The 18,010-nt window shown below is 38.3% G+C and overlaps 1 protein-coding gene across 1 annotated transcript in view; it reads left to right on the forward strand.

Annotated features, from left to right (window-relative positions):
* ZBTB41 (zinc finger and BTB domain containing 41) overlaps nt 1–18,010 on the forward strand; it is a 46,259-nt gene that overhangs the window by 11,821 nt on the left and 16,428 nt on the right. Inside the window, exons 5-8 of the mRNA XM_060126934.1 lie at nt 10,155–10,302; nt 12,388–12,517; nt 16,222–16,317; nt 17,724–17,830. Of these exons, the coding sequence (XP_059982917.1) occupies nt 10,155–10,302; nt 12,388–12,517; nt 16,222–16,317; nt 17,724–17,830 (481 nt within the window). The remainder of the gene's footprint in view (nt 1–10,154; nt 10,303–12,387; nt 12,518–16,221; nt 16,318–17,723; nt 17,831–18,010) is intronic.

The raw sequence follows: 18,010 nt of genomic DNA on the forward strand, positions 1-18,010 counted from the left end.
AAGTCTCAGAGCACCACTTCTAACATGTTCTGTTGGTCACACAAGGCACTACAGCCTAGGAAGATATAAGGGGAGTGGAATTAATCTCCATTTTACAATGATAGGAGTAGCAAAGAATTTGTACGTATTTTTATTCTACCGCAACTCCTAAAGTACTTTTTCATTATTTAGGTAAATATTGTTTAAAGGAGTAATCAGATATCATTTTGTTTACTCCTAGGCTTCAACTTATATATTGGGTTGGCCAAAAAGTTCCTTCAGTTTTTAAATAAAAATAAAAGACGCATTTTTCATTTTCACCAAGAACTTTATTGAACAATGTATCCATTGTTTTGTTCCACTACCTTCAGCCATTTTTCTGGCAACTTCATAATTCCATCTTCCCAAAACTTTTTATCTTTTTAAGCAAAGAACTGTACCAGGTGCCTTTTACAGTCTTCCAGGGAATTGAAATTTTTTCAATTAGAAGAGTTTTGTAAAGACCAAAATAAATGGAAATCCGAAGGTGCAATGTCTGGTGAATACGGCAGATGAATCAGAACTTCGCAGCCAAGCTCTAACAGTTTTTTGCCTGGTCACCAAAGAAACATGCGGTCTTGTGGTATCCTGATGGAAGATTATGTGTTTTCTGTTGACTAATTCTGGACACTTTTCATCAAGTGCTGCTTTTAGTTGGTCTAATTGGGAGCACTACTTGGAATTGTTTGGTTTTCCAGAAGGAGCTCATAATAGAGGACTCCCTTCTAAACCCACCATATACACAACATCACCTTCTTTGTATGAAGACTGGCCTTTGGTGTGGTTGGTGGTGGTTCATTTCACTTGCCCCATGATCTCTTCTGTTCCGCATTATTGTACAGTATCCACTATTCATCACCCACCACAACTTGTTTTAAAAACAGAACGTTTTTGTTATGTTTAAGTAGAGAATCACATGCGGAAATAGGGTCGAAGGTTTTTTTTGCTTAACTTATGTGGAACCCAAACATCAAAGCAATTAGCATAACCAAGCTGGTGCAAATGATTTTCAGCCTTTGATTTGGATATTTTGAGTATGTCGGCTATCTCCCACGTGGTATAACATTGATTGTTCTAGTGAATGTCTCGATTTGATCGCTATCAACTTCAACTGGTCTACCCCAACGTGCAGCATCGTCCAGCGAGAAATCTCCAGCACGAAAGTTCACAAACTACTTTTGACACGTTTGATCAGTCACAACACCTTCTCCATACACTGCACAAATCTTTGCGTTTCAGCTGTGTTTTTACCTTTCTTGAAATAATAAAGCGTAATATGCCGAAAATGTTGCTTTTTTCTTCCATCTTCAATATTAAAATGGCCACACAAAAATTCACCAACTTTGATACTTTTTAAAAAAAATGCACACTGATATGACAGCTGTCACAATACAATCTAACAAAATTTTTTGTTTTGTTTTGTTTTTTGCGGTTAACAAAATTATTTTGAATGAAGTTAAAGACAACTAAGTGCTATTAGAGCCATCTGACGCAAAAAACCAAACGAACCTTTTGGCCAACCCAATACATGACAAGATTCTCACCATTTCTCTGATTTCAGCTTCTAGGAATTGAAGTTAATTATTAATTATTTGGATCTTTATAAGATGGTTTCTTCTCCTTACTAAGTTTCATCATCCTCAGCTGCAAAATGATAACAATTATATCCACCTCTTAGGTTTATTGTGAGAATTAAGTAAAATAATCCATGAATTACTTAGCATTGTGCCTGTTATATAGTACATGCTGTGCTGTTGTTGTACCTGGAGTATAATACCTGCTATGTTGTTATACCTGGTGTATAGTACACGCTGTGTTATACCTGGTATATAGTACACGCTGTGTTATACCTGGTGTATAGTACACGCTGTGTTATACCTGGTTTATAGTACATGCTATGTTATACCTGGTGTATAGTACACGCTGTGTTATACATGGTGTATAGTACATGCTGTGTTGTTATACCTGGTGTATAGTACATGCTATGTTGTTACATACGTGGCGTACAGTAGATGCTGTGTTGTTATACCTGGTGTATAGTACATGCTGTATTGTGGTGGTTGTTATGCTTGGTGTTTAGGACATGCTATATTGGTACAGCAGTTCCTCTTCCCCTTTTCTAAATCTGATGTCTGCCAAATTTATTTAAAATGTTGTGTCTATTCTTTCTGACCACCTCAAGAGATAAACTTTTTAAAGTAATTTTTCTGAAGTTTCTTACTCCTATTCCTAATCAAATATATGGCAAGCATGATAAAACCTTTATTCATATCATTGATTTAAAATATAAATTTTTTTAACATCTTTATTGGAGTATAATTGCTTTACAATGGTGTGTTAGTTTCTGCTTTATAACAAAGTGAATCAGTTATACATAAACATATGTTCCCATATCTCTTCCCTCTTGTGTCTCCCTCCCTCCCACCCCTCCAGGCGGCCACAAAGCACCGAGCTGATCTCCCTGTGCTATGCGGCTGCTTCCCACTAGCTATCTACCTTACGTTTGGTAGTGTATATATGTCCATGCCACTCTCTCACTTTGTCACACCTTACCCTTCCCCCTCCCCATATCCTGAAGTCCATTCTCTAGTAGGTCTAGTAGGACACAGTCTTTATTCCTGTCTTACCCCTAGGTTCTTCATGACAGTTTTTTTTTTCTTAAATTCCATATATATGTGTTAGCATACGGTATTTGTCTCTTTCTGACTTACTTCACTCTGTATGACAGACTCTAGGTCTATCCACCTCATTACAAATAGCTCAATTTCGTTTCTTTTTATGGCTGAGTAATAGTCCATTGTATATATGCGCCACATCTTCTTTATCCATTCATCCAATGATGGACACTTAGGTTGTTTCCATCTCCGGGCTGTTGTAAATAGAGCTGCAATGAACATTTTGGTACATGACACTTTTTGAATTATGGTTTTCTCAGTGTATATGCCCAGTAGTGGGATTGCTGGGTCATATAGTAGCTCTATTTGTAGTTTTTTAAGGAACCTCCATACTGTTCTCCACAGTGGCTGTATCAGTTTACATTCCCACCAACAGTGCAAGAGGGTTCCCTTTTTTCCACACCCTCTCCAGCATTTATTGTTTCTGGATTTCTTGATGATGGCCATTCTGACTGGTGTGAGATGATATCTCATTGTAGTTTTGATTTGCATTTCTCTAATTCTTAGTGATGTTGAGCATTCTTTCATGTGTTTGTTGGCAGTCTGTATATCTTCTTTGGAGAAATGTCTATTTAGGTCTTCTGCCCACTTCTGGATTGGGTTGTCTGTTTTTTTTGTTATTAAGCTGTATGAGCTGCTTGTAAATTTTGGAGATTAATCCTTTGTCAGTTGCTTCATTTGCAAATATTTTCTCCCATTCTGAGGGTTGTCTTTTTGTCTTCTTTATGGTCTCCTTTGCTGTGCAAAAGCTTTTAAGTTTCATTAGGTCCCATTTGTTTATTTTTGTTTTTATTTCCATTTCTCTAGGAGGTGGGTCAAAAAGGATCTTGCTGTGATTTATGTCATAGAGTGTCCTGCCTATGTTTTCCTGTAAGAGTTTGATAGTTTCTGGCCTTACATTTAGGTCTTTAATCCATTTTGAGTTTATTTTTGTGTATGGTGTTAGGGAGTGATCTAATCTCATACTTTTACATGTACCTGCCCAGTTTTCCCAGCACTACTTATTGAAGAGGCTGTCCTTTCCCCACTGTACATTCCTGCCTCCTTTATCAAAGATAAGGTGACCATATGTGCGTGAGTTTATCTCCGGGCTTTCTATCCTGTTCCATTGATCTATCTTTCTGTTTTTGTGCCAGTACCATACTGTCTTGATTATTGTAGCTTTGTAGTATAGTCTGAAGTCAGGAAGCCTGATTCCTCCAGCTCCGTTTTTCGTTCTCAAGATTGCTTTGGCTATTCAGGGTCTTTTGTGTTTCCATACAAATTGGGAAATTTTTTGTTCTAATTCTGTGAAAAATACCAGTGGTAGTTTGATAGGGATTGCATTGAATCTGTAGATTGCTTTGGGTAGTAGAGTCATTTTGACAATGTTGATTCTTTCAATCCAAGAACATGGTATGTCTCCCCATCTATTTTTATCATCTTTAATTTCTTTCATCAGTGTCTTATAATTTTCTGCATACAGGTCTTTTGTCTCCTTAGGTAGGTTTATTCCTAGATATTTTATTCTTTTTGTTGCAGTGGTAAACGGGAGTGTTTTCTTGATTTCACTTTCAGATTTTTTCATCATTAGTGTATAGGAATGTCAGAGATTTCTGTGCATTAATTTTTTATCCTGCTACTTTACCAAATTCATTGCTTAGCTCTAGTAGTTTTCTGGTAGCATCTTTTTGATTCTCTATGTATACTATCATGTCATCTGCAAACAGTGACAGCTTTACTTCTTCTTTTCTGATTTGGATTCCTTTTATTTCCTTTTCTTCTCTGATTGCTGTGGCTAAAATTTCCAAAACTATGTTGAATAAGAGTGGTGAGAGGGCAACCTTGTCTTGTTCCTGATCTTAGTGGAAATGCTTTCAGTTTTTCACCATTGAGGACAATGTTGGCTGTGAGTTTGTCATATATGGCCTTTATTATGTTGAGGAAAGTTCCCTCTATGCCTACTTTCTGCAGGGTTTTTATCATAAATGGGTGTTGAATTTTGTCAAAAGCTTTCTCTGCATCTATTGAGATGACCATATGGTTTTTCTCCTTCAATTTGTTAATATGGTGTATCATGTTGATTGATTTGCATATATTGAAGGATCCTTGCATTCCTGGAATAAACCCCACTTGATCATGGTGTATGATTCTTTTAATGTGCTGTTGGATTCTGTTTGCTAGTATTTTGTTGAGGATTTTTGCATCTATGTTCATCAGTGATATTGGCCTGTAGTTTTCTTTCTTTGTGACATCCTTGTCTGGTTTTGGTATCAGGGTGATGGTGGCCTCGTAGAATGAGTTTTGGAGTGTTCCTCCCTCTACTATATTTTGGAAGAGTTTGAGAAGGATAGGTGTTAGCTCTTCTCTAAATGTTTGACAGAATTCGCCTGTGAAGCCATCTGGTCCTGGGCTTTTGTTTGTTGGAAGATTTTTAATCACAGTTTCAATTTCAGTGCTTGTGATTGATCTGTTCATATTTTCTATTTCTTCCTGATTTAGTCTTGGCAGGCTGTGCATTTCTAAGAATTTGTCCATTTCTTCCAGGTTGTCCATTTTATTGGCATAGAGTTGCTTGTAGTAATCTCTCATGATCTCTTGCATTTCTGCAGTATCAGTTGTTACTTCTCCTTTTTCATTTCTAATTCTATTGATTTGACTCTTCTCCCTTTTTTTCTTGATGAGTCTGGCTAATGGTTTATCAATTTTGTTTATCTTCTCAAAGAACCAGCTTTTCGTTTTATTGATCTTTGCTATCGTTTCCTTCATTTCTTTTTCATTTATTTCTGATCTGATCTTTATGATTTCTTTCCTTCTGCTAACTTTGGGTTTTTTTTGTTCTTCTTTCTCTAATTGCTTTAGGTGCAAGGTTAGGTTGTTTATTCGAGATGTTTACTGTTTCTTAAGGTAGGATTGTACTGCTATAAACTTCCGTCATAGAACTGCTTTTGCTGCATCCCATAGATTTTGGGTCGTTGTGTCTCCATTGTCATCTGTTTCTAGGTATTTTTTTATTTCCTCTTTCATTTCTTCAGTGATCACTTCGTTATTAATAAGTGTATTGTTTAGCCTCTGTGTGTTTGTATTTTTTACAGATCTTTTCCTGTAATTGATATCTAGTCCCATAGCGTTGTGGTCGGAAAAGATACTTGGTACAATTTCAATATTCTTAAATTTACCAAGGCTTGATTTGTGACCCAAGATGTGATCTATCCTGGAGAATGTTCCATGAGCACTTGAGAAAAATGTGTATTCTGATGTTTTTGGATGGAATGTCCTATAAATATCAATTAAGTCCATCTTGTTTAATGTATCATTTAAAGCTTGTGTTTCCTTATTTATTTTCATTTTGGATGATCTGTCCATTGGTGAAAGTGGGGTGTTAAAGTCCCCTACTATTAATGTGTTACTGTCGATTTCCCCTTTTATGGCTCTTAGTATTTGCCTTATGTATTGAGGTGCTTCTATGTTGGGTGCATAAATATTTACAATTGTTATATCTTCTTCTTGGATCAACCCCCTGGTCATGTAGTGTCCTTCTTTGTCTCTTCTAATAGTCTTTATTTTAAAGTCTATTTTGTCTGATATGAGAATTGCTACTTCAGCTTTCTTTTGGTTTCCATTTGCATGAAATATCTTTTTCTATCCCCTTACTTTCAGTCTGTATGTGTCTCTAAGTCTGAAGTGGGTCTCTTGTAGACAGCAAATACATGGGTCTTGTTTTTGTATCCATTCAGCCAATCTGTGTCTTTTGGTGGGAGCATTTAGTCCATTTACATTTAAGGTAATTATCGATATGTATGTTCCTATTCCCATTTTCTTAATTGTTTTGGTTCGTTATTGTAGGTCTTTTCCTTCTCTTGTGTTTCTTGCCTAGAGAAGTTCCTTTAGCAGTTGTTTTAGAGCTGGTTTGGTGGTGCTGAACTCTCTCAGCTTTTGCTTGTCTGTGAAGGTTTTAATTTCTCCGTCAAATCTGAATGAGATCCTTGCTGGGTAGAGTAATCTTGGTTGCAGGTTTTTCTCATTCATCACTTTAAATATGTCCTGCCAGTCCCTTCTGGCTTGCAGAGTTTCTGCTGAAAGATCAGCTGTTAACCTTATGGAGATTCCCTTCTGTGTTATTTGTTGTTTTTCCCTTGCTGCTTTTAATATGTTTTCTTGTATTTAATTTTTGACAGTTTGACTAATATGTGTCTTGGCGTATTTCTCCTTGGATTTATCCTGTATGGGACTCTCTGTGCTTCCTGAACTTGATTAACTATTTCCTTTCCCATATTAGGGAAGTTTTCGACTATAATCTCTTCAAATATTTTCTCAGTCCCTTTCTTTTTCTCTTCTTCTTCTGGAACCCCTATAATTCGAATGTTGGTGCGTTTAATGTTGTCCCAGAGGTCTCTGAGACTGTCCTCAGTTCTTTTCATTCTTTTTTCTTTATTCTGCTCTGCAGTAGTTATTTCCACTGTTTTATCTTCCAGGTCACTTATCCTTTCCTCTGCCTCAGTTATTCTGCTATTGAGCCCATCTAGAGTATTTTTCATTTTATTTATTGTGTTGATAATCATTGTTTCTTTCATCTTTAGTTCTTCTAGGTCTTTGTTAAATGTTTCTTGCATTTTGTCTATTCTATTTCCAAGATTTTGGATCATCTTTACTATCATTATTCTGGATTCTATTTCAGGTAGACTGCCTATTTCCTCTTCATTCATTAGGTCTGCTGGGTTTTTATCTTGCTCCTTCATCTGCTGTGTTTCTATCTTCTCATTTTGCTTATCTTACTGTGTTTGGGGTCTCCTTTTTGCAGGCTGCAGGTTCGTAGTTCCCGTTGTTTTTGGTATCTGTCCCAGTGGCTAAGATTGGTTCAGTGGGTTCTGTAGGCTTCCTGGTGCAGGGGACTAGTGCCTGTGTTCAGGTGGATGAGGCTGGATCTTGTCTTTCTGGTGGGCAGGTCCACATATGGTGGTGTGTTTTGGGGTGTCTGTGGACTTATTATGATTTTAGGCAGCCTCTCTGCTCCTGGGTGGGGTTGTGTTCCTGTCTTGCTAGTTGTTTGGCACAGGACGTCCAGCACTGTAGCTTTCTGGTCGTTGAGTGAAGCTGGGTACTGGTGTTGAGATGGAGATCTCTGGGAGATTTTCGCCGTTTGATATCATGTGGAGCTGGGAGGTCTCTAGTGGACCAGTGTCCTGAAGTTGGCTCTCCCACCTCAGAGGCACAGCACTGACTCCTGGCTGAAGCACCAAGAGCCTTTCATCCACACAGCTCAGAATAAAAGGGAGAAAAAGTAGAAAGAAAGAATTAGTAGAAGTAGAAAGAAAGAAAGAAGGGATGGAGGGAGGGAGGGAGGGAGAGAGGAAGGAAGGAAGGAAAAAAGAAAGAAGATAAAGTAAAATAAAATAAGATAAAAAATAATAAAGTTATTAAAATAAAAAATAATTATTAAGAGAAACAAACGGATGGATAGAACCCTCAGACAAATGGTGGAAGCAAAGCAAAGAACGAAGATAAAGTAAAATAAAATAAAGTTATTAAAATGAAAAGTAATTATTAAGGAAAAAAAGAAAAAAAAATGGACGGACAGAACCCTCGGACAAATGGTGGAAGCAAAGCTACACAGACAAAATCTCACACAGAAGCATACACACACACTCACAAAAAGAGGAAAAGGGGAAAAAATCATAAATCTTGCTCTCAAAGTCCACCTCCTCAATTTGGGATGATTCATTGTCTAAAGGAGGGAAGGAAGGAAAGAACGAAGATAAAGTAAAATTAAATAAAGTTATTAAAATGAAAAGTAATTATTAAGAAAAAAAATTTTTTAAAAAACGGACGGATAGAACCCTCGGACAAATGGTGGAAGCAAAGCTATACAGACAAAATCGCACACAGAAGCATATACATACACACAAAAAGAGGAAGAGGAGAAAAAACCATAAATCTTGCTCTCAAAGTCCATCTCCTCAATTTGGGATGATTTGCTGTCTATTCATGTATTCCACACATGCAGGGTACATCAAGTTGATTGTGGAGCTTTAATCCGCTGCTTCTGAGGCTGCTGGGAGAGATTTCCCTTTCTCTTCTTTGTTCGCACAGCTCCCGGGGCTCAGCTTTGGATTTGGCCCCGCCTCTGCGTGTAGGTCGCTGGAGGGCGTCTGTTTTTCCGCTCAGACAGGACGGGCTTAAAGGAGCCGCTGATTCGGGGGCTTTGACTCACTCAGGCGGGGGGGAGGGAGGGGTACGGAGTGCGGGGCGGGCCTGTGGCGGCAGAGGCCGGCATGATGATGCACCAGCCTGAGGCGCTCCGTGCGTTTTCCCGGGGAAGTTGTCCCTGGATCACGGGACCCTGGCAGTGGTGGGCTGCACAGACTCCCCGGAAGGGGGGTGTGGAGAGTGACCTGTGCTCGCACACAGGCTTCTTGGTGGCGGCAGCAGCAGCCTTAGCGTCTCATGCCCGTCTCTGGGGTCCGCGCTGTCAGCCGCGGCTCGCGCCCGTCTCTGGAGCTCATTTAATCAGCGTTCTTAATCCCCTCTCCTCGCACACCAGGAAACAAAGAGGCAAGAAGAAGTCTCTTGCCTCTTCGGCAGGTCCAGACTCTTCCCCGGACTCCCTCCCAGCCAGCCATGGTGCACCAACCCCCTGCAGACTGTGCTCATACCGCCAACCCCAGTCCTCTCCCGGCGCTCCGACCAAAGCCCGAGCCTCAGCTTGCAGCCCCGCCCGCCCCAGCGGGCGAGCAGACAAGCCTCTAGGGCTGGTGAGTGCCAGTCGGCCCTGATCCACTGTGCGGGAATCTCCCCGCTTTGCCCCCCGCACCCCTGTTGCTGTGCTCTCCTCCGCGGCTTCGAAGCTGCACCCTCCGCCACCTGCAGTCTCCGCCCGCGATGGGGCTTCTAGTGTGTGGAAACCTTTCCTCCTTCACAGCTCCCTCCCACTGGTGCAGGTCCTGTCTCTATCCTTTTGTCTCTGTTTATTCTTTTTTCTTTTGCACTACCCAGGTACGTGAGGGGTTTCTTGCCTTTAGAGAGGTCTGAGGTGTTCTGCCAGCGTACAGTAGGTGCTCTGCCGGAGTTGCTCCACGTGTAGATGTATTTCTGGTGTATCTATGGGGAGGAAGGCAATCTCCGCATCGTACTCCTCCGCCATCTTCCCGGAAGCCCTCGATTTAAAATATAAATTTAATGGATTTAGAAATGTTGACCAGGATTAAGATAGTGTGATTACTGTATGATCTTAGTAATTAGCCTATTAGAAATGTAAGGTGTTGAAATTTAGCTAACTTTAGTACTAATTTAAAATAAATTCTTACTGTAATTCCTCCAAGGTATTTTTTCTGCACAATAGTTGATTATACTTCTGGTAAGTTTTTTCTTTTAGGAGAAATTTCTCTTTAGCTACTTGAATATATGTGTTTATTTCTCATCATGAGCTTTGTATTTTTATTTTAAATTCAGGTTCCCTTACATTTTATGTGCATTTTCTTTTAGATTTGTAAGAAATCTTTTACTCGAAGACCACACTTGGAGGAACATATGATTCTCCATTCTCAAGATAAACCTTTTAAGTGTACCTATTGTGAAGAACATTTTAAATCACGATTTGCACGGTTAAAGCATCAAGAGAAGTTCCATCTGGGTAAGTAGATTAATTTTCCTAGGAGCAGCATAGCAACTGTTGGTGGTCACGTCGTGCTGGAGGAGGCCGCTGCTGTTGAATCACTAGGAGAAGGAGGTCATGTATGTGGGGAGGGGTACTGGATTTGCTGCTGTTCTTGGAGATGAGTAAATATGGGGTTTGTTTTGTTTTGTTTTCTGGTGGCAGATGTGTTCATGGTCATAACTGCATTTATTTATTGTTGATTGTTGGATAGGTTTGTGAGTGCCTGGGGGTAGGCATTTTTGTCTTGGAAAAAACTCATTTTTCAGAGAGTGTAGTAAACTTAGTATATTTGAAATTCAATATTGTATTTGATGAATTCTCTCCCTCATGCTTATGGCCAAGGTGGAGACTTGTGTTCCAGATGGTAGTACAGTTAGGTACATTTATGACAGTTACTCCCAATAATGAATTATTATCTTTCAAGTAGCCTTTTCCCTATCCTATTCAATGTTTTTATTGACAACTTGGATAAAAATAATATATTTCATGCTTTATCAATATGCTACATGACATAAAGCTGGCAGGGGTAGTTGATACAGCAGAAAATAAAGAAGTAAAAAAAAAAACTCTCTGCTTTAAAAAAAAAGTTAAAATTAATTAAGAATAAATACAAAGTTGTACACATGGGAATGATCTGACTTTTTTTAATCATTAGGAGTTGCAGAGCTTTAAAATAGTACAGAATCCAAATGCCTCACTTTTCAGATGGGCTTATTAATAGCAGAGGCACAGTCTGAACCAGTAACGTCATATGACTGACAAAAACAACTGTAGTTTTAAACTACATTAATAAAAATGTTCAGAATTAGGAAGGTAATCATCTGGCTGATTTTAAATTGATCTGGAATATTGCATTCATTTATGGATAACACATTCAAAATGGATACTGACATATATTCTAGAGGTGGGTAATTATGGCAACATAGGGCTTTAAAATCATGTCATCTGAAAAACTTTTGAAGGACCTTGAAATATTTTGTTTGGGAAAGGGAGACAGGACAGCCATCTTCAGATATTTTCAAGGCTGTATTGCACAATGAGGAATACAGTTGCCCCTCAGTATCCATGGAGGTTGGTTCCAGGACCTCTCCAGATACCCAAATCCAAGGATGCCCCAGTCCCTTGTATAAAATGGTGTAGCATTTGCATATGACCTGTGCACATCCTCCTATATACTTTAAATCATCTTTAGATTACTTATAATACCTAATACAATGTAAATACTATTTCAATAGTTGTAAATACAATATAAATGCTATGTAAATGGTTGCCAGTGCCTGGCAAATTCAAGTTTTGCTTTTTGGAACTTTCTGGAATTTTTTTCAAATATTTTCTATCTGGAGTTGGTTGAATCCACAGATATCGGGGTGGGGAGGGTGAAGCAAGCTGAGTTATACTTCTTTTTCACACATCCTTTGTCATCTTTTCAGTTTGCCCTTCGGTAGAACTCTGTCTTCTCTCCAGTGATTTGGTAAAATCATGGTGAAATTTTGAATCCAGCTAAGGTCAATACTACTGTAAGAAATGTGTATTTAATTTTGTACGACTAAACAGAAATGTGCCACAGTCTTTTCGGTAGAGGCAGTATCACTAAGATCTTTTGGCTCTAAGGAGCAGCAGTGCCTTTCCAAACCATGAGCTCTCTTAGTGTTCTGTTGGTTCTTTAAGGCTTCTCATTACCTCCTTTCCCCAGAAATTCGGTATGTAACATTTTTTAGTTTGACCCGGTCTGATTTCAAACTAGGAACTGGCTGTTTCAGTTTATAATAAACTCATTAGTTTATTCAGCTTTTGTTATATTAGATGCCTGGTGCCATACTCAGCTTTGGGAATATAGAGATGATTGTATCCTGTCTGCTGGGAATAAAATAAACACTCTAGAAGGGAAGAGAAAACTATAAATAAATGATTGTGTAAAATAATAATAATTGTGTAAAAAATAATAGATTGTGTTATGATATATACGTTAGTAGTGGTAGGCATGAATTTATAACATACGTATTAAATTTAACATAGTATCTATTCTTAAAGTTTAGATGCACACTATTTTTTCCTTTTTAGGTCCTTTTCCATGTGATATATGCGGTCGCCAGTTTAACGACACTGGAAATTTGAAACGCCATATAGAGTGTACCCATGGTGGAAAGAGAAAATGGACTTGCTTTATCTGTGGGAAATCAGTACGAGAAAGGTGAGGAATTATCTAAATACCCAGAAACATCCTGGTACTGTTATGTAGAAATAATTAATGAATGTATTTTATAAGGATTAGGGTAACACAAGACACAAGATACCTGAATTATGCTTTAATTTGAAATTTAAGGATAAAAGAAATTATGTAATATGTTGTAGAAGGTTGTTTATTCATTCATTTATTTATTTTAAAGACATAAGCTACAAAGACAGTGAGACAGAAAAATGACAAGAGCAACACAGGTTTGGAAGCTAGAAAGCAGATGTATCAGTGGTAACTGACTTAGCAGATCTGAGGAAGACAGATCCCAAAGTGGCAATGGAGAAATTGAGAACCTAGCTTACATCCCAGAAGCCACGAAAGGTATGGGAACTGGCAGTCTCAGATGCCTCTGGAACTAGGGTGAAGGACAGGCGGAGTAAGGAGCACTAGAGTCAGAACTGCTCTAGAAGTTAAGTTAGATCATTGGCTTCTCTTCCGTCACCCACACAGGCCGTTGCTGCTGGACATCTTGGCTTTTAGATTTTACCCTTCAGACAGTAGATTAGAAAACAATTCCCTGAAAACATGAGCAACCAAAGGACAAATATATTCCCTGGTAAATAATACACCCAGACCACCTACAGTGAAACACAGAGTCATCAAGGCCTAGCCATGCTCCCTGATCCTCCCATCTGTGTTTAGCCTATCACACTTAATCATGAGCAAACAGTAAAGAATTACAAGACACAGAAGGAGAACCTTTAACATGGGAGATTTATTCCAACAGAAAACGAAACAAAAACTTGAAGGAAACATTATGCAGGAAGAAGAAAACTTGCAAAAAAAGAAGTAAACAATTACTAATATCCTCAGTTGAAGATATAGAATCCATTAAACAAGAACAGGATGTTATACAAATGAGTCACTGACATGACAAATCAGAACTCCCAGAAATTCAAAGCATGATCCACAAAGTAAAGACCTTAACAGATGGATTGCAGGACAAAGTTAAGGGATCTCCAAAAAAGTAGAGCAAAAAAATACAGAACTGAAAAGTAAAGATTAGAACATTTGGAAACCAGGCAAGAGGTCCAGAAGGAAAGAACAGAGAAGATGGAAGGGAATAAAATCATCACTGAAATAGTTCAAGATGATTTCCCAGAACTGAAAGATATGAGTTGCCAGACAGAAATGACACATTAAATGCTTAGGACATTAGGTGAAAATAAACCTACTCCAAAGTGCAGCACTATGATGTTTCAGAACACTGGGGACAAGGAGAAGCCTGTCTGTGCTTCTGTTTTTTCTAGGGAGAAAGTCACACACATGGAATTAAGAATGAGAGTTACTCGGACTTCCCTCTGAGCAGCAGCCCTGGAAGTAAGGTGGTCCAGTTGTACCTTCAAAATTTGGAAAAAAAAGAAATTCCAACCTAGAATTCTGTTCTTAAACTGTCAACAAGTCTGAGGATAATAAGGATACTCTTCATGATGTCAAAAAATTAGCTTTCACTGTAATCTTTCTCATGAAGCCCCTAGAAGGTGTGCTTCACCAGAATGAGAAAGTAAACTGATGAAGAGGAAGACCAGGAAACCGGACTTTTAATACGGTAAAGAGGCAAAGGGAGTTCACGGGAGGATGGTGAATGAAGATCCCAGGGTGTCACATGTGCAGGATGATGAATGAAGATCCCAGGATGTCCCATGTGCAGGATGGTGAATGAAGATCCCAGGATGTCCCATGTGAAGGATGGTGAATGAAGATCCCAGGATGTCACATGTGCAGGATGGTGAATGAAGATCCCAGGGTGTCACATGTGATTATGTGATGGGTACTGAGTCCACACTTGTAGTGGCCATGACCCATGACATGTTGAGGGTAGTCAGTGCTAAGATCCCTGCTGACATGTGTCCTCTGTTAACTAGTGGACAGAACGCTGGAGTAGGTCTGACCCCAAGGCTTTATTGTTTTACTGTGGTAAGAACATTTAACACGAGATCTACCCTCTTAGCACATGTTTGGGTGTACAATGTGGTGTTGATAACCACAGGCACAATGCTGTACACTGGGTCTCTAGAACTTACTCATCTTGTGTAACTGAAACCTCATACCCATGAACAGCAACTCCCCATGTCCCCCTCGCTGACCCAAATTTTCATCTGTATTCTGCTGGCTGTATAGTACCTGTATGCTTAAGAGGCTCCTGCTGTTGTCTGTATGCCTGGCTGCTTGATTTAACTGAGGATACTCATTTCATTTCACAGAAATGTTCTTTTGTGACCTGTCCTTGAGAACTAGACGTAGGTCATGGTACACCTAGGAGCCAGATATACACAGCAGCCTACTCACTTTGACCGTGTCTCTGCCAGATTCCAGTACCAGGTCCCCTCCAGCCAGCCAGATGCTCTGGTTGGGATGAACCCTGTGCTTTGCAGTATTTGGTCGTGACTTTACTGCTGACAGGCTGGAAAGGGCTGGTGCCAACTCTCAGGGAAGCTGAGCAGCCAGGCCGACACGGAGACCCTGCTGCTATTACCTTGTGGGCCCTTTATCCAGTAGTGGCCATATTGTTAGGTTTGTGCTTGCTACTCAGTTTTTCAAAAACATACGATACATAGTTTAGTGATTTGTACTATATAGGTAGTAAAGCAAAGAAAGGGCATACTTACATAAATGGTTATTTCTGAGAGAGGGACGTGGTGGGGGGTAGGACCAGGGAGGAGCATGTGGGGAGTTGTAAGGGATGGGAGTGTTCTCTGTCTTATCCTGCATATCAGCGTTTGGTACTGTTCTTTAAACAATATGTGTATATTTATATTCTACAGTATATAGAAGTTCATTATTTTAAAAAGATTAGAAATGCCACTTTCCTAAAACAAAACAAATGGGTATGATGGCAGGAAAATCAATGTGCTATATTTATATGAAAACTTGTATTTACAGATTGGTAAATTATAGTTTATCTTATACATTATAAATTTTTTTCCCTTAAAGGTCTTCCTATAAAAACAAAAAGCAAACAAACCAAAAAAGAAAACAACCTTTCCATGTGTTTTCCTTTCTTCCCCCCTAGAATAACTTTGTCCATCCTTACTCAGCAGTGTATGAACGTGGGAAATCTCCGAATGTTAGAACTGTCGGAAATGCAGCAGTGGTTACACAGTGGCCCATTCAGGGTCGGTAGGGCTAGCAAGAGTTGTGTCCTTTATTTGGTTTCCCTTTATAACGTTGGCATCTGGAAATTACAAGTGCCTGTAAAGTTTTCTTTGCCTTAAAACATTCTTTTAACAAGTTTTGAGCACATATTGGAAAGGAATAGTACTGATAAACTGGATTTCTTATATATTATTAAACACTGTCCACTAAAATTAACATCAGTTTTACCTAATCAGTAGTGACAATTGAGCATTTTTCATTTGTATTTCTTGGAAGTTTACATAAGCTATATATTAAATCTTAGAGCAAACCAATGGCAAAGGAGGCCAAAGTTAAATTATTTGCTTTTTTTAAGGAGAGAGACATAATAAACATGTTTATTGTGCTGGTGCTACTAATCCAATAAAGAGCAAACATATTGTAGGAAAAAGGGAATAATTGACATCGTTATCTGTTAGCTTGAACACTGTTCTAGTAAGCTTTCTAGAAATCTGTGTTTAATACATACATTGGCATTAAAAAATCCATAGCTAAATATATATATATATTTTTTTTTAATGCAGAACTACTTTGAAAGAACATTTGAGAATCCATAGTGGAGAAAAGCCTCATCTTTGTAGTATTTGTGGGCAAAGTTTTCGTCATGGAAGCTCATACAGGTAGGTCAAGCCATTTTTTTCCCCAATATTAGGTACGATAAAATTATATCTCCACTTTAACTCTCTTTTCTTATCATTGCGTTAGTCGTTTGATGAATTAAAACATGTTTTAGAACTTGTGATAAGCAAAGTTGTGCAGAAAACTGTAGACTTTTGCCCCTACCTTTTAATATTCATTTTGTAGTATAAAATATTTTAAAATATTTCCTCATCACTAAGTTTGGTGAATGCTTTACTAAGTCATTGTCATTTAAATATTTCATTATTTTTCTTTGAATCAAAATTCATGAAAACTCTGGTGTTCTAAAGTTGGTGTGTTTTTTCAGTACTAATTATCAAAGAATATTTTGATGTGAAAATATGACAAAATTGAAAACTCCAGGATTCTCAGTTTTAGAATGTCTTCTGAGTAATAGTTGTAACTTACGTAATATTTGTATAGCTGAGTGCTGACTACAGTTGCAATTTATGAAAAGTTTTTTAATGAATAAATAATAGATTACTTACTGTGAGATATGTATACAATTTCAAATTTTGTTAATATTCTTAAGAATCTAGTTTTTACACTATCATTTCTTACTTACCTCTTTTTAAGTTTAAATAGAATGTTTCCCCTTTAGATGTAGTCCAGTCCATTTACTGGTTTTAGTCATAGGGGAATCAATACCTGTTTGGACAACTTGAATGGGAAGGCTGTTCATTTCACTAGGATGTATTGATATATAGTTGGAGGATTGTGGGGATAAAAGTAATTGAAATTAAATGAATTTTAATAACCTATTATAATCTTTTATAATCTGTTTTTGGGTGACTATGAAATGAGCCACACTTTATTTGTTTAGTGTGAAGAAAAGTAGTAAAATGTGATTGTCAGAAAGTTGATTACTTATTAAATTTGCTAAGTTCTCAACTGTCAGTGTATAAGTGGTGTCAGTTGTCCAGAATAGGATTAATCCTTAGTAATTTGCTATCATCATATGTTTAAGTCACTTGTGCACTTACCCCCTGTGTCCGATTCTAATTCCATTTGATTCAGTCCTCCTTTTGCTCCCTCTGCAACATCGGCTGACGCCCCTAGACATTTGGTAGGTTCCCAGAAGCAGATTTAGGATCTTAAAGTCAGGAAGGAGTATCATCCAGAGGTCGTGGGAGCCTGTGCAGATGTTGAAGTGCTGCTTTGAAACTGGTGAGTGGGAGCCCTGGAGTCAGGTGGTGAAAGTGGGAAGGACCCTGAAAGTCAGAAATGGAGCAAATAATGGGTGAGCGTGGTTGAGTAAGCAGCCAGCTCTTGTTATTTAGAGTTAACCAAGTTTTTTCCTTCTGTGTCACTAGTGTCAATGGGCTTCAATTTTTTTTTTCCTTCTGTGTCACTAGTGTCAATGGGCTTCAATTTTTTTTCTTTATAGACTTCACTTACGAGTACATCATGACGATAAAAGATATGAGTGCGATGAATGTGGGAAAACGTTCATCCGTCACGATCACCTTACAAAGCACAAGAAAATACATTCAGGTGAGGCGCGTTTTGTAATGATGTTTCCAAGATCCTTTTCAAAAACACCTGAAAACCACATCATGTTTATTTTGGCTGTAATTTAAGTGATTTGGTATATTTGGTCACCTCTTGTAATGCTGATTGTAAAAACCTTTTTTAAAAAGCATCTGAAAGAGACATAATTTTGTGACATGTTTT

This window comes from Lagenorhynchus albirostris, chromosome 2 (genome assembly GCF_949774975.1).
Source record: "Lagenorhynchus albirostris chromosome 2, mLagAlb1.1, whole genome shotgun sequence".
Lineage (NCBI taxonomy): Eukaryota > Metazoa > Chordata > Mammalia > Artiodactyla > Delphinidae > Lagenorhynchus > Lagenorhynchus albirostris.